This window comes from Salvia hispanica, chromosome 5 (genome assembly GCF_029641045.1).
Source record: "Salvia hispanica isolate PSC_SH4W2 chromosome 5, Shi_PSC_v1, whole genome shotgun sequence".
NCBI classification, from domain to species: domain Eukaryota; kingdom Viridiplantae; phylum Streptophyta; class Magnoliopsida; order Lamiales; family Lamiaceae; genus Salvia; species Salvia hispanica.
This window is the reverse complement of record NC_142696.1, coordinates 20,510,140-20,532,625: the sequence shown is the minus strand read 5'-3', so window position 1 is coordinate 20,532,625 and position 22,486 is coordinate 20,510,140. Positions and strand designations below refer to the sequence as shown.

Below are 22,486 nucleotides of genomic sequence, written 5' to 3'. Positions count from 1 at the left end.
GCCATTGGTATCCTAATGTGTTGCCCACTCGTGAATTTGGGAGTGAGCGTATTTGGTGTTGATTTCATCAAAATTTTGGTTTTTAAATTTTAAAAATTACTTAGTCTACAACATATTCCTTATTTACCGTTACTCAATGTTTTTTTTACTTATTTTTTAATTTTCCAATGCCATTTATTTCCACCTTTACATATCCCACCACCTAACTCCATTTTCCACACCTATCATCTTTATCTCAATCTTTAAGTATTTTCCTTTCAATTCAAGTATGAATATCAACATTAGAGTAGTTCATCTGAAGTAAATGTATCCAACGAAAATGTTAATTATCGTATTTCGTATGTTCAACGAGTTGAGGATTACTAAATGAGTCCCCTGGTTACTGAACCAAAAACCCAACAATACATGCATCGTGTGCGAAAAACTATTACCGAAAGGCTATTCGATGATTACTTTACTGAGAATCGGCGATAGGAGGAATTCGTCTTCTATCGCCATTTTCTTATGAGCTAGAATCTATTCTTGTACATAGCAAGAACATTGATGGCTCGGGAAGAATACTTCTAGCTTTCAACGATTGTAATTTTAGGACTTTATATGAATTTTCTATCTAAAATAAATTACAGTATAAAATAAATGGTAAAAGATAAATACATGGGATCTTAGTAGTTAAGAAAATGAAGGGTAGGTTATAAATATTGTTTTCAAGCAAGGAATATGTTAAAATAAAATTTTGAGATCCATGAATAGTGAAATAAAAAAAGAATTTAAGTGACGTGATAACAGTTGACGTAAATATATTCAAAGTATACATGATAATGTGATAATAGTTTTTATGTAAATGATCAGTACTGCTTTAAATATACATATATTGTGCATTATTGACATATATTTATTTTTGTCAAATTTATACTCAATCTGTCTATAAAATAATGTCACATTTCGTCTACAATTTAAATGTTAAGTATTTTTTTTCTTTTTTAAGTAAATGAACCTCATATTTTGTTAAATTGGTACATTCATATTATATTAAAATATTACTCATATATAAAATATGACACATATAAAAGTGGATTTGCGCAATTATTTTTCTGTTATGCATATTAGCAATTCAGTCAAACTTTCGATATCTTTGAAGCATTTTAAATATTTTGAATTAGCATTCATGTGGTTGCTGTCAAATATGGATAGCTCTATATTTAAAGTATATTCTCAACATTTCTTATAGTTTAGGCTTTCAGGGGTTGGATGAGACACCAATTAGCTTAACTTATTTGGAATAGATTTTTTGGTTTTGATTAATTAATTATTTTAGAATATATGCTTTCTGAACGTGCTTTCGCTTAACAACTCGAACCAAAACACGTTAGGGCCATGTTATGAATGAATCAATGAATTGATATTTTCAAAAACCGTTCCAACAAATTAGTTTATTTTTCGCAGTTGGATTAATTTCAATTATGTACAATTTGACACGACATAAAAACGTTAGTGATATTCAAGTGAAACTATTGGAATGGTTCTTTTAAATAGGAGTAGTATTTGAAACCCTTTATAATATTTATTTTATTTGAAAAGGGGAATATTGGTGTATGGATAATGCGAGATTTAATCAAACCAAGAACAACACAATCCACAAAAATACAAAAACTCTAATTGTACGTGTCTGCACGGGTACAAATGTACAATCATTTTTGCCCACCCTTTTTTGTATATAGAGGAAAATTCGTAAATTATTGTGGAGTATAAATAATGATGAAATTAACATTATGCAGTCACACTGAACCAACTCAGTGGGAATTAAAAGAATTCGCAGAATGTTAATCGCTCAAAAAAATCATAACAATTGAAAAAAAAAATCAAGAAACATGTAGCTTCTTCTATTATTGATAGTGTGTGACTATTTTGTTGTAACCAAATAAAAAAATAAATAGTGAGGACAGGTTAGGATATAATGGGCCTATGGAGAAAGTAAAGGGAAGTTTCGCAAATTTGTTGCATTCAATCCAAAAGTCATTTTCATAATGGTGTTGATGAAGATGTGCCAGAGTTTGGGCTTTTGATGCTTCTACTGAATTCCACACTTTAATTATGTGAACACAAACAAGTCGGCATGGTATCATTTACCAATTAGGAGCCGACGCAAAATATTTAAATAAATAATACTATAGGTTATATTTTCTAAACTTATTCGTTTGGATAATTGACACGAGCTCTTCACATAATTATTCACATAAAAATCAGATAAATTTCAAAATTACTAGTATATGATAAAAGATAGACTTAGTAACAGCTTTAATTTAGCCCCTCATCACTCTATTTGTGTGCATGGTCCTATGATTGCAATAATACATACTAACTTGTTCTTTTCCTATCTATCATGAGTGAAGTTTGCAAATTGCAATGATACATATGTTATAAGTACGAAAAAAATAGTCACATCATATAATTGTTAATACAGGACACCTAACTAATTAATTTGATTAGAGGTTTTTGTTTTATAGTCATAACATTTCAAAAAATGTTCTGAATTTTCATATATTTGAAAAATGGCATGTACATGTACTTGTACTTTGGGCTCAAACTATGATGTGAAAGACACGAAATTGACGTTATTTTATGCCAGAGATTTTCTAGAATTCTCTATTCAATCCGGAGTTGAATAACGACATTTTAAGTTTTAAAGTTGATTAAAATCTCATTTTGACCAAGTGTTTTTTTTTTCAAATTTATAACAATATAACAACATTCAACTCCAAGTGAAATACTTATAAAAGTTTTGACACAATACATATGTCAACTTGGACCTTGCACCCAATATAGTGTAAGCCCCAAAAGATAAAGCTTCGACAAATTTTACATTTTTCAGAGAAAAGCTCAAGATGATAATTTTGTAATAGCTCCAAATGTTGACTATAAACCTTTCGATTAATATATGCCTTAAATTAAAAGTCTCGAGAACATTTGCAGGTTTATTATTTAAATATAATAAATGCCCGAAGAGCTATAGATAAATTAAGCTGCAATTTCACATTATCAAAGATTAAAACTCAAAAGAAAAACATATATAATCTTGAAAGGACTTGATTTCGGACTTAATTTCGAATATGACAAAGAAGGATTAGTGTTATAGGTACAGCCATCGCTAGAAAAACAATGCCAACTTACCGAGTTTTCATCATCGTACGCTCAATGCACATTTCGAATAAGAAAAGAAAAGCTATTGCACGGAAGCAGGATTTTTGTTCCAGGATAGGTAGGATGGATCACCTAGTGGCCTGCAATATGATTCGACATCATTTAAGCTATAAAAACGCACTTTGATCCAAGTACAAAAACCAAACAGAGAGCATGGTTGATGAAAATAAACTATCCCCTGTCAAAGAAAATGGGGACTTTGGTGAGACAGAGAGGTTTTATGAAATGCAATTTGAAAGACGAACGTGCCTGGTATTTGGTTGCTATACATATCTCCTCAAGTATGTAGAAAGCATGTTACATTCATGTATATGTAGTTGGAAAGATAATATAAGGAAAGATGGAATTGAGTTAAAAGATTACCTCGGTTTGATGAGATAGACAGTGATAAAAACTAAGGCGATGAGCAGACAAACTCCACCAACAATGATATAAACCATGCCAAGGAAATCATTCTTCCCACCAATCCAGGTTGTGGTAGAAATCACCAACTTCTTTTTTCCATTGAAACTGTAAGTATTGTAATTGTTTTGTATCACTACTTTTATAATTTCATTAACTTCCAGATCAGTTTCTATTCTGCCATATAATTTTCTGAAATTGGGTAATGCTGCGGTTCTCATCCAAACAAGAAGATCCTCTTGCTGGTTCAGCTGTTGCACACAAAAAAATGTATAAGCGAATACCGGGTATATAAACATAGAAACAGAACAAATGTTTCATGACTGATATTGCTTGAATATTCAGAGTTTCGAGCCTAGCTCCTTCATTGATATGCTTCCAAGTTGTGATATTGAATAACTGATATGTCTGTGATGATTCCACTGGTCATATATGACTTGCCAACGACTATCTATCAAATTTTATATGTTCCTCTTTTCTCTGTGTCAAACCAGTCAGAAAAGTAGAGAGGAATCATATAAGCATTCACCATTTTAATGAACATGTTTTATTGACAACCTTATCATATGCATATACAGAGGAAAATGAGCTAACTCGCTTACAGGAATGTTGTCAATAAGCTTCCCACCGCCAATCAAGCTTCGGTTTTGGAAATTTTTAGAATAGACATTATTCCCAAATTTATGGGTTCTGTCACTCTCCCATGCTATTCCTTTTTTGTTAATTGGTAGCGCAACATCATTTCTTGACAGAGTGTATGTATCGTTGAACAAACTCCACGCAATGAGGCCACAAGGGACAATAGGCTGGCCTTCACTAAGCTGTGCTTCCGGTTCACAATTGGTGGTTTTGGCACTAGCCGAAGGATCCCTGTACTGTTCATCATTCCGGCTTTTCACATAACTGCACCATACATTCACAACACAATTCTAACTCAAAGAAAGTCTCCACATTCATTTCCAAGTTATAGCTTGCTAAACATGCCATTATTTGCAAACAAGAAGCATAAAGCACTACTTACTACATTGTGCAAACAAAATAGTACTAATGAGATGAAAACTAAGCAAATGATTTTCATTTCACCGACCGGCGATGGTTTTGATAGAACTGATCAAGCTGATAGTACACAAAAATAGGCTGCTTCATCTTCTTTGGAACCTGAGGAAATTAAATAAAAATTGAAGGCAAGTTAAAAAAGGCAGTAAGACAACATAGATAAAGCATTGTGATCACAAAGTTAGACTAACAATCAAAGTCCTAATACAGGTTTTGTCCGTCGTTTCATCCTGGATGTATCCTATCCTCTTCGAGTATACAACATCAGGATCCGGAGAATCCGCAGGAATGCAGACCTCGTCGTACTGATCTACGAGTTCAACCACCTACACGTTTTCGTATTCACAATCCTTCATATCCATATCTTGCAAAGGAAATAGCAATCCATAGATAAAGCTCTTACAATTTATGTAGTACTAATACATTAGAGTAAGATAAATTAGTGTAATTTTTTTAAATATTTGTACATTTGTTTTTCTACAAAAAACAGAGTGATGTATTGCAGCATTACATTCTCTGAAGCAGACAAGTGGGAAAGGCCAATTGGTATGAAAGTTATGCCAATCACAATGAAAGTTGCCATAACCTGAATCACAATCAACATTTATATAATCAAGCAATTTTTAATTGGGAAAAATACTATACATATACACACATATGGAGAGAGATACCAATGCAGGAGTTAAGATTGGTTTGCAAGCAGGAAGCTCTTGTTGGGTAAACCTAGAATCTGGAGAAAAAAAATTGCGAATGATAAATGAAGGGAAGAAAGAAATGTTATTGAATAAAATCAAACAATGTAGACTGGTATGAATTTGTTTAATAGATTGATCATTTACACCATTGTTCAACATTCTGATAAAGCATCGAATTAGACGAAGATTTGGCAGTAAAAGATTAAAGAAATGTACAAGTGGGTTTCGTCGAACTCTTGGAAGACGATTTAGAAGCTCCATCTGAAAAGCTCATTTTTCAGATTGTTGAATTTATGAAATAATTGTGGTTAAAACAGAGATAATCCAGATAGTAAAATGGGATAATTCTTTCTCATGTTTTGCGGTTTTGGAAAGGAATTTGATCTAATTTAACTCATTAATTACGTCGAATGCGCATTAAAATTTGAAAAAGAAAGTTTCAAAATTAATTCGACTGATTGTGAGAAATTAAGTTAATCCTACAAGTAGGCAGAGTAAGTGGATTGCATATTAAAATAGATAATGTGATTTAGAGGCAATAACATTGATTCAACTTTTATATGGATTTATTAATAAAGTAAGGCCAAATTGGTTCTGAACATACGCGCATTTTATGATTTTGGTCTTATATTTTATCTTTTAATTTTTTTCAACTCGGATCACAATTGGTTCTACACTAATAATTCCGTCAATTTTTAAACGGTATTAACCCGATTTTGATGGTTTTAACTTTTAACAGTCCCTTTCGGGTTAAAACCGTTTAAAAATTGATGAAATTGTTAGTGTAAGGCCAATTATGATCCGAGTTGAAATGTTCAAGATGCAAAATTTCAAAAGATAAAATATATGACCAAAATCATAAAATGGGCATACGTTCGGGACCAGTTTTGGCCTTTATTCTTATTAATATTCACGATTTTAAATATGCACGATATTTTTAAATTAATTTTTAATATCCAAATTGGTACTCCTAAATCCAAACAAGGATGTTCAAAGATTGAATATGCTTTCATTCATTGTCTAATTCCTAAAAAGGCGACAAAACCAAAAATCATCCAAAATTTACAAAGTTGAGCCCCATTTCAGCAACCCTTTACGGCATTACGAATCGAAATTTAAACAATCCTTTCCTAAATAGTTGGAGTATTATCCAAATTCATGTTTCTATCACTCTATGTTGTCTAACTAAAGAAAAACAAATTTGAGCAGGATATCGCACAAAGATATTTGAAAGCTGCAAAGAAAAAAATACTGAAAAAGTCATCGAGTTAGCTAATGGGAAGCAGATTCGAAATCACACAAAGATAATTCACCTGATCTCACCATTCTATAAAGTTTAGACTGTTTATAGAAGGAAGCTTAGCAATTGGATTATCATGCAGTAAATCAACAATTTATAGATGAGTGAATGCATGACTGATCAAACCTCATACTCTTGCCATAAAGCTTGATTTAGTGGCCCCAAACAAGCTGTTATGATCGAGATTCTCCCTTAAAACTTCAGAAATACACATAATTTTGAACGAAATCAAGTTTAGAAACATGCAATACATTTCATAGATAAAAAGTAGCTCTATATCACACAAAGTCACACTGTTCTACCATCTAGACCTTGCGCATTGTCCGTGTTTCCTTTGTAATTTAATACTACTACTATAATTTGCGACCTTTATGTACTTTTGAAAGATTATTCTAGAACTTCAAAGTGAGTATTGTAAAACATGAACTTCTAAATCTTAAAGGGTAGTTTGGATTAACTTCTATATCTTAAAGGGTAGTTTGGTTTAAGGTGATAGTTAATTTATACTAACATATCATGAGGTGTTTACTATAGGTGCTGTTCGATTTGATGGATAAAATAATAGTGAGAGCCAATATGGAATTAAGAAAGATGGGCTTTATCTTTAGACTAAATTAGTATTGAATGTTCATTGTTGTTTGGTTGCCAAGATTATGTCGAAGATAATTTCAGTTAGATGTTTAGTTAGTAAAATTATTAACAAAATTAGGAATATTAATTTTGATTAATTTGATATAATAAATTATGAATTAATTTCAAATAATTAACTAATTGGATAGTTTAATATATAATGATTAATTATATAATCAAATTAAATAGTAATAAATTGTTTTATAAATTATGAATCAATATTAATTAATTAGCAAATTAAAGAAATAAATCATATTAGTTAATTATCTAGATACATCATACTAGTACATTACTCCCTCCGTCCCACTTTAGGAGTCTCATTTGAGTTCAGCACGAGTTTTAATAAATGTAAAGGAAAATAGTGAAAAAAGATAGTGGAATGTAAGCCCTACTTTTATATATTTGTTTTATAATAAAATGTGAGTTGAGAACAGTCAGTGGAATGTGAGCCTTATTACGATATTCTAACCGGGATTTCTAAAGTGGTGCACCCAAAAATGGTCAACTGGAACTCCTAAAATGGGATGGACGGAGTATTAAATCTTATGCAACCGTCATCTACTAATAAACAATTCTCAAAATTCTCAAAATAAAGAAGCAATCAACACTTGGAAAATATTAAGTCTACAATCTAAAAATAATAAAATTAAATTACAAATTAAAAGCCCAAAATTACCATCATCATCATCATCATCATGATCATCATCATTTCTTCCTAAAAGAAAGAATAGAAAAAATCTAATCTTGATCATTTTTCCATCGACGAGAGAAAAAGAGAAGATGGAGAGAGAGGGAGCAGAGAGAGAATAGAGACGACATGCACTGTGAGGCTAAAATAGTCGCTGGGGTATGGATGCGATTCATTGTCTCGAATTAAAAGTGAAAATAGTACTGGGCATGCTGGCTACAACTAGGGCTTTTAATTAGTCTCGGGTAGGGGTGGGAATTCAGGTATTAAATCTTATGCAACCGTCATCTACTAATACACAATTCTCAAATTCTCGAAATAAAGAAGCAATCAACACTGATTCACTTGGTTTTGCCATGGTTTTAGAGAGTAGTTTTATTTGGTTTTGATCACATATTGTGTACTTTGAGGTATGATTATAGCTACTTCTCTATTATGTTGGTATTTTGATCATTTTGTGAAGAATGTGTAGAAAAATGTACAAAATATGTGGATGTGCAGGAGCTTTGGTTCGAGACAGTTTTTCTAGAGATTTTGAAGTTCGATTAGCCTATAATTCATACCATTCTTTTCGTCTTCAAAAGATCTTCGCGTGGATATCTTAAATATCTCAATCGGAGTTTGTTAGAAGAAGTTATGGCCATTTTACAGAAACTACGCGGAACAGTGACATAGCTAACGACCCGCCGTGTTCGCATGCAACGAACCCGGCGACCCGCCAAATACGCACTGGAAAAACACCGTAGGCAGCTAGCGACTCGCCACCTTCTACGCACACTGTACATGACGACCCGCCAGCTTCGTCGGATAGCTTATTTCGCGCCCAAAGTTAACCCTAGGTATATATATGCCTAGGAAACACCTCCCAACACGATTCTACACGCCTCCTACCCCAAAAATATCAGTTTTTAACCTAGGAAGAAGAGAAGAACGAGCAGATGACGAGTATTCATTGCAAGATTGAAGACGAGGCCTCCAATCCGCCCAATCTAATTCTAGGAGTTCATATTTTAGTTTTATTCTTGTTCAAACAATATTTTTTAATATTCTTTGAATATTTTTTTGACTTTTGTGATGAACATGAGTAGCTAAATCCTCCGTACAGTTCTACGGGGGAGATACAATGATTTTTATGTTTAATTGATTTCCTTTTTCTATGCCCTGACTCATGTGGTTATTTTGACTTCTCTTGTGCTTATACATATTACTGATCGCCTTATAAATGCATGTGAAATTTACTACAATACTCGGGAGATGAGTAGTTTAATTTGAAAGAAGAGAAGTTGACGTCTTTGCCAATATAATCGGGATATTTGAGCCTTTGAATGCAGTTATGTATCTTAGGAGCTTTTAGGAGTTGTTACCTTAGTTCTAGGAAGACACTTCGGTTCTAGGTAACAATCTAAAAATTATATGCTTCGGGAGAAGATATAGTTTTACTTTAGTGATAGCTTAATAACCCTTGAGACCCTTTGTTGGGATAGTTTGGAAATTAGTTAATCATAGGATAGTTGTTATCGATCCCGTAGGATTCTACCTTCCTCATCCTTGATCTACATCCGTTACATTTTTCTTGCTTTTATTTGTCTAAGTTGTTTTTATTTGCTTTATTTATTGTTTATGCTTTGCTTTCAAGTAGATTTAGAAAAACCAAAACTTTTGGATTCATTTAGATAGTAGTTGAAGTTGGTTCATTGAGAATATTTTATTTTATTTTTATTTCTATGCTAATTATGTCATTTTATGAATTTAAAAATGTCAACTGTATAGCCGAGTGAGGCCAGTGACTAACCGAAAGGCAACGACAGAGAGTATCTGGATCGGAGGCGACAACTAATAGATGCATGGACTTGAAGAAAGAAAGAGATGGAATGAGAGTAGAGTCACTTAATGGAGAGTCGATGATTGACGTATTTATAAATGTTAGAGAAAAATAACCTAATTAATTATAATTAAGTATATAATTATAAAAGTTACACTAAATAGTACATCGGGTATTCGGGTAATACCCGACACCCGATTGGATTACCCAATACGCGACTTATCTTAAATTTCATTACCCGATCCCATACCCAATCACATTTTATTGGATATCGTGTATCTAATACCGGGCGTGTATCGGGTCGGGAATGGATAACCAATATTCTATATTCATATTTCCATCACTAGTCTCGGGCTGAATCTGATTTACATCTTGGAAAACGAACGGCTGATAAAACTTGAGTTAGACAAATTCTTGGGTTTGTAGGGCCAACCAAACGGCCATTATGAGTACTGGATCAGATTGACGATACATAAGCTAGATTGAGTATTTAACAACTTCTGCGTGCACTTCGCAATCTTGACGTGCACTTCGCGAGCTGGCCATTGACAAGACAAAGTTGAAGGAGATTAGGTCTTTGTTTAACAACTTCTCGTACCGTCGTCGCCTTGCTCGGAATACAAAAGAATTTGAGGGGTTCTAGAGTAGATCATTGCTTTACTTCTCACAGTTGACGCTACTAATCTGAAAGTGTCTAGTTAATAAGAATCTTTCTTTCCACTTCTCACAATTTTTCAGTGTAACAGTTTTTCACTAACACATCTTATTATTGGAAGGCTCATGGGCACATTATATTCCTAGTTACTTGTTAATGCAATATAATCGGTGATTGCTCCACAAATTAGTTGCTATAAACACCCTCAAGGCCTCAACTATCTTTAAGCAATTATATTTAGAGCTTGTTCCATACATTTTTTTTTTATCATTTCGAGTCATTACTAAAATTAGACCAAGTCTAAATATGGAGAGTTTTTGACCAATTACATGACACTAAATATCACAATCCACTAAGACTACTTCTATTATCTTTTTCCTCATTTTTTTATAATTTTTTTCCCATTTCTCTCGTACTTTACTATTGGTTTATCTCACAAATTATCCCTGGACTTTAAAAATATCTCCAGTAATCCCTGGACTAAGGGTTAATTTCATAATTGGTCCTTTTGCACTGTTTTCTTCTGAAAATATCCTTTCGGCTGCTGAGCAATTTTGTCTTTTCACATTTTAACTGTTTCAATATATGATATTATTTCAATGATGTACTAAATCTGATATGATTTGAAAATTATCTTCTTCTTCCTTTGCCATCCTTCACTTTGTTTTTTTTTTAAAATTTCAATATTAAATTAATTTAATAAATTTAAATTTAAAAATTGGATTTTAAATTTAATTTTATAAAATTAAATCTAATATTGAAATAAAAAAAACAAAGTGAAGTATTGCAAAGGGGAAGAAGAAGATAATTTCGAAATAATATAAGATTTAGTGCATCATTGAAATAATATCATATTGAAACAATTAAAATGCGAAAAGATGAAATTGCTCAGCAACCCAAAAGTGCATTTTCGAAAGAAAATAGTGCAAAATGACCCCTTTTGAAATAAACCCTTAGTCCAGGGACTACTGAAGATATTTTTAAAGTCCAGGGACTATTGGTGAGATAAACTTATAATCTAGGGATTGTGTTTGTAGTTCACTCTATTATTTATTATACTGTGTTTTTATATGGGGTATTTAGCTTTAAACTTCTATTTTCTTACAAAATTTTGGATATTAGTTTTTAAAATCCATCAATAAATTATTAAACTTTTAATTTGTTCGGCCAATCAATCAAGACTTCGACACTTTGAAACTGATATGATGTGAACACTTACGTGGACCATAAATCAAACAAACCACATAAATGCATTCAATTGATTAACGATTTAACCAAATTGTTAATACACTATATATTGTAAAGTAGCCTAAATCAAACTAAAAAAATGAGCAAAACTATAGTTATTTTTTTTTTGGAAGATCATAAATATGGAGTATAAGAGCGTCCTTAACACTGCGGGCCGGACTGCACATGGGTTCCGGCCTGCAGCCTGGTGCGTTGGAGTGGAGCGAGTCGCGGCTCAGGCCGCGCCTGAGGACGTGGAAGAGTCCCAGGGCCGCGCTGGGTTGCGTCCCGGCCCAGCGTTGGGTGCTCCTGGGACGCGCCTGGTTGCGGCCCGGCCTAGGGTTGTGGGGTGTTCGGGCCAAACCCAGAATCCCTATCCAATTTTATTTTTCTTTATTAATTTCGATTTTTTTGCCTATTTATATGGAGTACCATTTATTCAACATTTTTCCAATAATTTCTACTTCGTTCTCTATTCTCTCTCTATCCTCTCTATATATTTATTTTTTCTAGGGATTTGTAATTTTTAATTTCTAGTGTTTATAATTTTTATTTAATAGGATTCGTAATTTTTTATTTATAGGGTTTGTAATTTTATATAAACACTCAGAATAATGAATTTTTTGTATTTTAATTGTTCAATTTTTTCCGCTTTACGAGTAAAATAGATTGTCATTGTGAATAGTGCAATTTAATTGTTGGGTCTGTACGAGGTCTGTAGAGTTATAAGAGTTGTGGCCTGATGCATAAAATTAGGGGAACGTTGAGAGGACTTGGGACCTGGATCCTGGTGGAGTTAAGATGCACTAACATTATTTAATAGGAGCAGTTTTTAGATGAGTCACGACCAACAAATCAAACGACAATATCGGTAGGTCCCCACTCTTTTGATAGTGTAATTCCATCATAAACGAAAATGCTTTATTATTTGACTTAAATATAAATCTAAATTGTAAATGCTTCGTATTTACAGGTCACTGACTCACTGTGTTTGATTGAACATCAAATTTTAAGTTTATAGTGATACTAGTTTGATAAGAAAAGTAGATTTAAAATTGATTTCCAATTCGAATTTAACATCCAAATGAGATTTTTATATTTTACTAAGTTTTTTAGATCACATTTGTTTGTGGGGCTTAAAATTCATGTTTCTACTTATGGATGGAGAGGGTATAATGTTATGATTTCATTATAATTGGGGAAAAAAGTTTAGAATCCCTAATCCAACCCCGGTCCGACGAGGCATATGGGAGGATGTAAATCAGGTATTTAGTGGCCCGTTAATGAGAGATTAGTTGCCCACGAACTTACAAGGAGCCCATCATCAAAGCTACGCTGCGGCTGCATAACTCAAACCTTGCCCATTGAAACAAATGTATCCATTCGAAACCAACTGAGTTATGCCCTGCAACCTGCGGGCGTGATTTCATCGTGAAAACGTCAAACATAATGTTACATAATTTACATAAATAAAAAATTAATGTCAAATCTTGGTTATTTTTTTATTCAGCAAACAAATTGAAATTTCAATTATTTTTATTAACGAATAAAATTAAATTAGAATATTATAATTTTATTTAATTTCATAAAATTATAAATAAATCTATTGTATCCAACACGCACGCCAAATAAATTTGAATGCAACCAGAAAAATACGACCAATTAAATTCACGTTTGAGAATTCATTAAAATAATTACTCCTTTCTGCTATAATTCTATTAACAATATAGGGTAAAGCAGCCACAACTCTATAGCAACAGCCGATCTTTTCTTTTTGTTTATTGTTTTCTGTGTTTCACATTCCTATATAGTAGTAGTAGTAGTATTGCTTTTCGTATAAACCAAAAACTATAGTATAATTAATTTAACCTATGTGGGGAAGCAGTTGGTTACAACCACCAACATCAACCGACGCAGATCCAGCTGGCGTTGAAAATGACCATACAAATCATTTGGGACCCACTTCAAACGTGGCCACGTCAGACTGACACAAAATTTAGTTGTCTTTACGCGCTGCAGCCCACCTGTTTACTACTTCCACGTGTCATAGTGTCATTTTCCTCAACTTTTGCTGTTTCAAGCTTTTAACTTGTTCAATTTTTCTTGTTTAGTTTGGTCCAAAAATACGTGTCACCCACTCATCTTTATTTGAGTTCGTTATTTCTTAGAATATTAAGTTCAGTACTCAATAAGTATTCTAATTGTTTTTTTTATGTAAGGTGTGATCTAATATAATGTCTTTATCTATTGGTATGTAAGGTGAGATCTAATAAAATATCAAGAGTATGAAATTTCAACAAAAAAACAGAGACCTTATAGTTTGTCCTCCTTATATAATCCATCATATCATGATAGGCTCAAACATGACACATATAACTTCGAAAATTAACAATTCTACCAATGGACCATTTTATATACTTTAATTTATTTCTTTTCTTTAAATATGCATGCATAATTGGGTTTATAATTTATATACAGCCAATAACCAGTACTCCTATGACTTTTCGTTTGTAATGAAATTGTGATTCGGAAACCACTACTCAATCACACTCTTTAAAGGCTAATTAATGCACGTGTTTTTTCAAGCGTGTAGAAGCCTAGGATTTTTTGTCCATCCCTTTTGTTTTTGTTTGCTGGATGAAGGATTATGTGTCCACCTTGTTGATGTAGTTGTTCAACCACTAACGCGGAATCTATAAATAATCCTTAAATATTGTAAGAAGATTCTATTTAAATAATCTTAGTTTTATCAAATTAGAAAATAAAATAGAGATTGATTTCAATAATGTCGATGGGTGAATTCCGATGTTCCTATTCAATAATCTTGTGTACGAGAGAGGACCACTAGATCACCTCTCTATATGCAACTTTTATTTATTAATAATTGTAAAAATTTAATGAAATATTGGTGAATTTGAAAAATGAATTTTAGTAAAATATAAAAACAAAGTGAATGAATTGTGTAGTGGAATGACAGAGGGTGAAGAAAGGGATGTAGGTCCAAATTAGGGTAGAATTCTAAGTGAAGAGAAGAAGACAAAGAATGAAATGCGGAAGGTGAAGAGAGTTTTGTACAAAAATGGTTGGCCCCGATTGCACTGCACCCCGCCAGCCTACATACTCTCCCCCACAGCCCTTTCAAAGGAGCAATTGAGATTCATTCTACTCTCTTTGGTGCATTTACTCGATTTTGTCTCATTCTTTAGGGTTTTTTTTTTCTTATACTCCTTATGTAATATGCAAATCAAAGAAAATTAATGACTTTAAATGAATTCATATGTTTTAACACTCATTTTTTTATTTCTTATACATAATTAATGTGCTATTTGCTAACTAATCAACACATTATATTAAAAATGCTAACACAAATATGTAGTTAGCAAATAACACGCTAAGATATTTAGTATTTGATCACGTCCCTTTACGAGTCTCCTTAAATGAAATGAAACAAATACCTCATCAATAATCTTACCGCTACTACCCCATTTCCAGCACAAGTGATTCAAACATTTTTTGGGATGTTCCATTAAAATGAAGAAAATGCCTTAATAAAAAGGGTAAATTGCATGTAAAGCTATGGACATTCAAAATAGTTTAGTTTTTCTCGTAAATTTTAAATATTGCATGAAAAGTTATGAACTTTACCGGACTGTGTAATTTTCCCATCCGACCCGACTCGATAGATTTCTGACACAAACTTATCCTAGACAGCGCGCCGGAGGCGTGACTTGACAAAACTCCATTATTTCTGATTGTTTCTTTTCTATATTTGCAATCTCTGCCCCTGAACTTATCACTAACATAAAAGTAGCACAAATGAAAACATATAAATCGAATTCCACAAATCGAATTCAACATAAAAGTAGCATTATTCGAATTGAACCATAAATTTGAAATTTACCAAGTCACGCCTCCGGTGTGCCACGTAGGATAAGTCTGTGTCGGAAATCTATTGGGTCGGGTAGGATGAGAACTTTACCTAGTCAGGTAAATTCATGACTTTTCATGCAATACTTAAAGTTCACGGGAAAAATAAAAATATTTTGAAAGTTCACGACTTTACATGCAATTGCACTAATAAAAACAACGATTTTGAAAATGATTGTAAATATGATTGAGGTTCAAAACGACAATATTTTCTTATTTTAAAAATGATGCGTTCTTTTTACCTTCCGAAGTTACACGTAAAACGCCCGATAAGCCACATCAGATAAAATTGACTAAAAAGTTAGCATCATTAGAGCATCCGCAGCGGTGCTCTAAACTCCGTCCGTGCCAGCGGCAAGGATGAGCTCGTCCGCCGCTGCGAGCCGTCCGTCCGTGCCGCTGAGCACCCTTACGTGGCGTGTTCTGATTCGCCAACGGCATAGCCGTTGGCATATTCAATTTTTTTTTTAAAATTCGAAATTTATTTAAAAAATATTTTTAAATAATAAAAAAAAAAATTCCCACTTCCCAAAAAATTATATCCGTTTTCTCCAAATTTTTAATTTATTTTTCAAATTTTTTTCCCCAAAATTCACATTTTCATCTATAAATACCCTCACTTCAACACAAAAAAAAAAAAAAAATCACATTCTCATCTATTCTATCATCTACATTTTCTCTCATCTTTTTTCTCATATTCTCTCATCTAAATTCCCATCACACTACACTTGTCAGGCTCCGACGATCACCCCTCCGGCAATCGCGGTTGGAAAATTTTTAATTTGTAGGATTTTAATTTTTAATTTTTAATTTTTAATTTGTAGGATTAGTTTTCAATGTGTGTAATTTTTAATTTGTAGGATTTTATTTATGTATTTTTTTATTTTCTAGGATTTTTAATTATGTATTTTTATTTTTTAAGATTTTAATTATGTAATTTTTATTTTTTAGGATTTTAATTATGTAATTTTTATTTTTTAATATATTTTTATAATGTAGAAATGTTTTTAGTAATTGAAGTATTTAAATTGAATAATAGAATGATGAGACCCTTGAGCTTGGCCTTAGCTAAGAGTACGGATGTGGGTGTTGTGCTCTTAGCTAAGGACAAGGAGTAAAAGTGGGTCCGGGCCCACTTCCGTGCTCTTAGCTAAGATCACGGATGAGGATGCTCTTACAAATCAACACATTATCCAAAAGAAATGTGATCAAATGCAAACTCTATATATTGTACAAACTTCAAACTATGATCTAGACCGTTAGAAAATATCAACAGATGAAAAAAAAGCAGCAACAAAAAATGTCAACACAGTGTCAACGGTTCCGTTGTGTTAATATTGTGTTGACATTTGTATTGACATTAATTGACATCAAAATTTTAAAATTTTACACTGTATTGATTTTGTGTTAAAATTTAGAATTTTTACGATATACTATAAATTTGCATTTTATCACTATACTTCTCCAAAATATATGGCTTTTTTCCACCATTTTAAAGTTCATTGAAAATACATACAGGAAAGTTCGTGGTTCTTGTGCTATTTTACCAAAAATAATTACTGATATTATGCGGAAAGGAAAAAGTATCAATAATCTTACGTCCAGTCAAGTCAAATTTAAAAGCTTTTAGCTGTGGGGATGCCCTAAAATTCTACGTCAAAAAGCAAACAAAGTACTTGTCAGAGGTTCACCTTTCCCTAAAAACTCATTGAGGACTTTCAACCAAGTGACAGGAATGACAGGCAATTTTTTTGAGAAAAGAAACAAAACTTTTGAAAGGAAAGGAGATTAGTCAGTTCATAATTTATTTATTTCTTTTTATAAGAATCATTTGTCTGAATATTCTCATGCGATCTGCTTTTTCATTTAATATTTTCACTTCACCTTTCTAATATTCAGTTGTTTAACTTGAATTTTAATTTATTCAATTTTAGTAGATAATTAACTAAGTTTCACCAATTCAATTAAAATATTATAATCAACTTTTAGAAAGCTAAATGGGAGATGGAAATATTATAATTTAAAAGCAAGACACACAAAAAATGCAGTGAGCTAATTAATTGTGAAATCGGGTGTGGGGTCAAAATTTTGAACCAGAAAAATAAAATAATATTATTTCGGTTTCAACTTTCTCTCTGTTATTTCCCTTCACCTTCTTAAATACGCCTCTATCTCTCTCCTATAAAAACCCCCCTTCTTTCCATAAAACGCCTCTTCTTTTCCCACCTCTGACATCTCCATTTCTGCCATATAGTAATATATACATTCATTTCTCCTCAATTTAGTTCATCGTTCGCTGCGAAATATCTCCCTCTGCGATTTCTTTTGTTTCTTTTCACGACGATCGTCGCTCTCTTCTTGGAAAGGTGACGTCATCTCTTTGCGCCTTGACTCTCTCCACAATGCTTTTGTCTCATTCCTCTTCGCTCACGAAACTAAACAAAACACTTTCTTTTTTGATTTTTCTCTCTCAGGATTTAAAGCTCTTCATTTCTTGACACGTTTTCTCCAGTTAGGTTGAAGAAAGATCAGGTATTGAGCTACATTAACCTCATTTTCACCCCCTTCCTAAAACGTACTGTATTTATTCTTCGTTTTATGTGTTTTTGAACTGTGAAATCCAATTCTTAATGCTTCATTTCTAGGATACTCTGTTTTTTTGGCCTTTTTATGGTATTTTTTTTAACTCTATATGTTGAAGTTTTCACTTTAGGCGAAATTCACAATACCTTTTCCTCTTGTTTGACCTAAAATGTCATTTTTAATGATTTTTGTTGCCGAAATTAGCTATAATTTCTTTTGTTATAATTGCTTGATTTTTATAGATCACAACTATGGATATCTCTATTTGGAAAAATATCTAAAAATAAAAAAATTGTGGCCTTTGTTCACAGATGTTCAGTTTCGGTTATTTCTGTTTTCTCCAAGCTGGATTCTTGAATTCTAATTTGTCGGCTATAATTAAATGTGATACTATTTGCTATCACCTCCGTATTTTGTATGCAAGCAGTCCTTTTCATGCTTTCGGCGGCTGATTCATTGTATAATGAGATGATCCAACTTGCTTGTAAAATTTTAGTAGTGGAGTATTTCCCTTTTTAAAAAAAATCTTTGATGTCTAATAATAACTCAATGTGCAGATCTATAACTGTGTTGTTTATTTTAAGTTGTGCAAAATTAATTCTTTTTGAGCTCAAGGTAGTAGGGTGGTAGAAGGTCAAATCATATATATCTTCATCTAGAAAATAACGTTTTGGTGGTCACTAGCATTTATGTGATAACAACGGCATTTAGGAGGCCCTTGAATTTTTGTTGCTTTCATGTGTGTATTGGCCACAGTTGCAATTTAATAATGCAATGAGTGGTGTTGATTTTGATTTGATTAATGCTACCTGTATTTTCGTAGGGCCATAGTTTGTGGTAGCATTTGTTTTTTCCTTTGTTGCTACTCATGCATTAACAACGACTCGATAGTTACGTTCTACGTGCAGATCGTTTTATGTATCGCTATTTCATCTCTTGATATATGCTAGTGGCAAAACATCGTTGTTTATCTATTTATGCTGATAAGATATAAGATATCTTGGTAACATGACCAAGACTTAAATCTTATGATTTTTATTTCCATTCCAATTATTTGCATTTGAATTTAAATTCTTTCTGATTTCTTTTTGTGCAGCAGTGACATCTGTAACTGAACTGGTCACATCTGATAACAAAGGGTTGGTTAATTGAGTGAAAGATTTTAATACTTCACTTGCTCAGGCAATATTTCGTGGTGTATATTTTGCCTGAATACTGGATAGAATGGACCTCAATTCAGGCAGCACGTCCCCGGTTCTCACTGACAACACAAGGTTAGGTATTCACTCCGGTTTGCTGCCATACTCGCACAGTAGCTCTGCTTTCTCCCCTCTCTTCCTTACTATACCGAGGAAGAGGCCTGGACTACTTGATGATGTGAAGTCCAGTCTGCTTGATACTATGATATCTTCATCCCCGACTCATAATAAATTATTGAAAGATGCCAACAACGAGACAGCACAAAGTGATGCTGATCTTGCTTACCGAAACTGGATGGTATAGCCATTTATATTTCTGTTGATCTTAGTCCAAGATTAATCTTTAGACAAGATTATTAATGTAATTTTCTTGTTATGTAATTTATGTTCTGCTGCAGTGCAAGTACCCGTCAGCGCTTGCATCTTTTGAGCAAATTGCTAAAAGTGCAAATGGAAAGAGAATTGCATTATTCTTGGATTATGATGGAACGTTATCTCCAATAGTCGATAATCCTGATTGTGCCTTCATGTCGAACGCTGTGAGAATCTATTTATGTAACTGTTATCTCTATAGTATTGTTCCCTGAGTTGTTACTAAACTAGTACAGCTTCTTTCCAGATGCGTGTCGCTGTCAGAAATGTGGCCAAGTATTTTCCAACTGCTATAATTAGTGGCAGAAGCCGAGACAAGGTGCTTTGATGTCTTTCTGTTAAATGTTAATAATGCGGTATCAGCTATTTAAGTAAAAGGGTATCTGACCTCTTTATTTTGTTTTTGTTGCGCGTGTTTTGTTCAGGTATATGAATTTGTAGGTCTAACCGAACTTTATTATGCTGGAAGTCATGGTATGGACATCATGGGCCCAGTCAGTCCTTCCCACGGTGACAGCACTAACTGTATCAAATCCGTAGACAAGAATGTATAAGTCTTCTCATCTTTATGTCATAACTCGTTTTAAATATGTAACGGTTCTTACATTTATGATGTCACTTGTGGTAATAGGGCAAGGAAGTTAACTTGTTTCAGCCTGCTAGTAAATTCTTACCCCTGATTGACGAGGTATATACTCCTTAAACTATTTAGTGATATGCATTCTTTCATGCAATATTGGATGTTCATCGAAATGAAGCGTTTTCATGCTATGCTAAACCCAGGTACACAAATCTCTATTGGAGATTACAAAAGATATAGTTGGTGCTAAAGTTGAGAACAACAAGTTCTGTGTTTCTGTACACTACCGTAATGTTGATCAGAAGGTAACGTGGTATCTTTGTCTTGGTTGAGAGACTAAGTTCTCTTACCTTGCGCTTCTTAACTAATGGCTTTTATGTTTGGGTTGGCTTGAACATCTACAGAGTTGGAGCATAATTGGTGATGCTGTCCAGGAGCTTCTGAAAGGGTATCCTCATCTGCGGTTGACACATGGTCGAATGGTATTTCTCGCAAGCTTGACTTTATATTCCTGCTCACATCTCTTTTTTTCTAACTTATTGTGTTTTAACTGTATTATATTGGTATGATATAGGTCTTAGAAGTTCGACCAGTCCTTGACTGGCACAAGGGTAAAGCTGTTGAATTCCTGCTAAAATCACTCGGTGAGTGGATAATAGAAACCAGCTATATAAATGAAGTCATCTTTTATCAACAATTTAATTTAATTTACTGTAAACCAAATTGTAGGTCTGATGAACTGTGATGACGTTCTCCCCATATATATTGGAGATGATCGCACGGATGAAGATGCATTTAAGGTAACCTTAAACTAATGAACGCTTAACATTCATTATAGTAATCAAATTGCGTGAAATCTTAACTAGACGGGAATTTGCCACAGGTTTTAAGAGAGGGTAATCGAGGTTATGGGATCCTAGTGTCGCCTGTGCCCAAGGAAAGCAATGCATTTTACTCTCTAAGGGATCCTTCTGAGGTATTAGTAGTTTCCTAATAATATACTCCTTTCACTGGTTTGACTAAGATGATTACTATATGTTGTAGAGTGCATATCCTTATAGAAGATATTGTTATTAGCATGTGAATTAGGAGTATAATTTTGCTGAAGACGAGTGTCTTAATAATGTGTCGAATTAGGTGATGGAGTTCCTCAATGCGTTGGTGATGTGGAAGAAGAAAAGTGTGGTGTAATTATATTGGCCTAGGAAAGGAGGACGTGGTAGTAAAACGGATGGATAAATTGGGAAGATATTCTTTGTTTCTTTTTTTAGTCGGAGATTTTAACGGGTTGAGGAGCGGAGATGCTTGAAGCTATCGTGGTTTCTTTGTCCTTGAGTATTCGATTTTCCAGCACCAAGGATGTCCTCACACCCATCTTATCTTGTAAGCCTCCCAAAGGGTTGCCTCTAGCTATGTAAGGAGTTTATTGATACATTTGTTCGTTTATCGGTGTTTATTCGTTTCAATTTCACTCCCTTCCTATCTATTGGTTGTGGTGTAGTAGGAAAGACATTAAAGCAAAATGCATATGATCCTTGTCAATGTAACCAGTTTGGTTTCTTTAATTCAAGTTACTTATGTAGAGGTTAAGATATGATTATGTGTACAAGCTATACTCTATTTGAATGTGATGTGGATTTGCACATAATGATAAGTTGGTATATGCCGGATTGTTTGCATGTTTACATTTACATATGGGGTTTCTTATTTTTTTTTAATATTTGGAAATACGATAATAATGATGTTTGATCCCTAAACTTTCTTATTATTGACCCGAACTTACATCCTATGGTGTCCACAAGGTACACTTAACTACACTTAATGATGAAATTGAGTACAAATCAAACCACTAATTAGCATACTTATAAATTCTTTTGACTATTATTCAAATCATGAGTATTTATACAATTATTTAGCCAACATTAGTCATTAGACAATTCAGTTCCAAATAATTGCATCACAAATGAATTCCCACCTCAGTTTATTTTATACGTGGCCTTTCTGGCCACCCTATTACCATATGTTAATGAAATGAACCAAATGATTTGACAAGATCTAATCGGTGGCTTGGACATTATACTATAGAAGATATTAGAAATTAGAAAGATGTGCTGAATTTACACTTGTCAATAATTAATTAGGAAATTGAACG

The 22,486-nt window shown here is 33.0% G+C and overlaps 2 protein-coding genes across 5 annotated transcripts; one reads left to right on the top strand and one right to left on the bottom strand.

Annotated features, from left to right (window-relative positions):
• Positions 1-3,043: 3,043 nt before the first annotated feature.
• On the bottom strand, positions 3,044-5,792 carry LOC125190599 (ALA-interacting subunit 1-like). Of its 2 annotated transcripts, none has more exons than XM_048087928.2 (8): positions 5,568-5,792; positions 5,328-5,386; positions 5,168-5,242; positions 4,848-4,982; positions 4,688-4,758; positions 4,203-4,503; positions 3,562-3,851; positions 3,044-3,278 (listed from the first exon to the last, which is right to left on the bottom strand). In XM_048087928.2, the coding sequence occupies exons 1-8, from the start codon at positions 5,623-5,625 to the stop codon at positions 3,221-3,223; spliced, it is 1,047 nt and encodes a 348-aa protein (XP_047943885.1). In that variant the 5' UTR covers positions 5,626-5,792; the 3' UTR covers positions 3,044-3,220. The 2 variants fall into 2 exon arrangements, with proteins under 2 accessions (XP_047943885.1, XP_047943886.1); XM_048087929.2 differs by lacking the exon at positions 5,568-5,792 and adding an exon at positions 5,498-5,560.
• Positions 5,793-17,792: 12,000 nt separating this feature from the next.
• Positions 17,793-21,928, top strand: LOC125190277 (trehalose-phosphate phosphatase A-like). Of its 3 annotated transcripts, none has more exons than XM_048087539.2 (13): positions 17,793-17,966; positions 18,075-18,132; positions 19,283-19,680; positions 19,781-19,921; positions 20,002-20,073; positions 20,180-20,302; positions 20,386-20,442; positions 20,538-20,639; positions 20,739-20,816; positions 20,909-20,978; positions 21,064-21,134; positions 21,218-21,310; positions 21,472-21,928. In XM_048087539.2, exons 3-13 carry the CDS (start codon positions 19,408-19,410, stop codon positions 21,523-21,525), a joined length of 1,134 nt encoding a protein of 377 aa, XP_047943496.1. In that variant the 5' UTR covers positions 17,793-17,966; positions 18,075-18,132; positions 19,283-19,407; the 3' UTR covers positions 21,526-21,928. The 3 variants fall into 3 exon arrangements, with proteins under 3 accessions (XP_047943496.1, XP_047943495.1, XP_088915071.1); XM_048087538.2 differs by having other exon boundaries at positions 19,280-19,680; XM_089058945.1 differs by lacking the exons at positions 17,793-17,966; positions 18,075-18,132 and adding an exon at positions 19,070-19,186 and having other exon boundaries at positions 19,280-19,680.
• Positions 21,929-22,486: the final 558 nt, after the last annotated feature.

Excerpts from the sequence above, each read along its gene's own strand:
- LOC125190599 (XM_048087928.2), bottom strand. The coding sequence starts at position 5,625 with ATGAGCTTTTCAGATGGAGCTTCTAAATCGTCTTCCAAGAGTTCGACG. Across the intron at positions 5,243-5,327 it reads CAATCTTAACTCCTGCATTG|GTTATGGCAACTTTCATTGT; the intron begins GTATCTCTCTCC and ends ATTGTGATTCAG. Across the intron at positions 4,983-5,167 it reads ACTTGTCTGCTTCAGAGAAT|GTGGTTGAACTCGTAGATCA; the intron begins GTAATGCTGCAA and ends GAAAACGTGTAG.
- LOC125190277 (XM_048087539.2), top strand. The coding sequence starts at position 19,408 with ATGGACCTCAATTCAGGCAGCACGTCCCCGGTTCTCACTGACAACACA. Across the intron at positions 19,922-20,001 it reads GTGCCTTCATGTCGAACGCT|ATGCGTGTCGCTGTCAGAAA; the intron begins GTGAGAATCTAT and ends GCTTCTTTCCAG. Across the intron at positions 20,303-20,385 it reads TCAAATCCGTAGACAAGAAT|GGCAAGGAAGTTAACTTGTT; the intron begins GTATAAGTCTTC and ends TTGTGGTAATAG.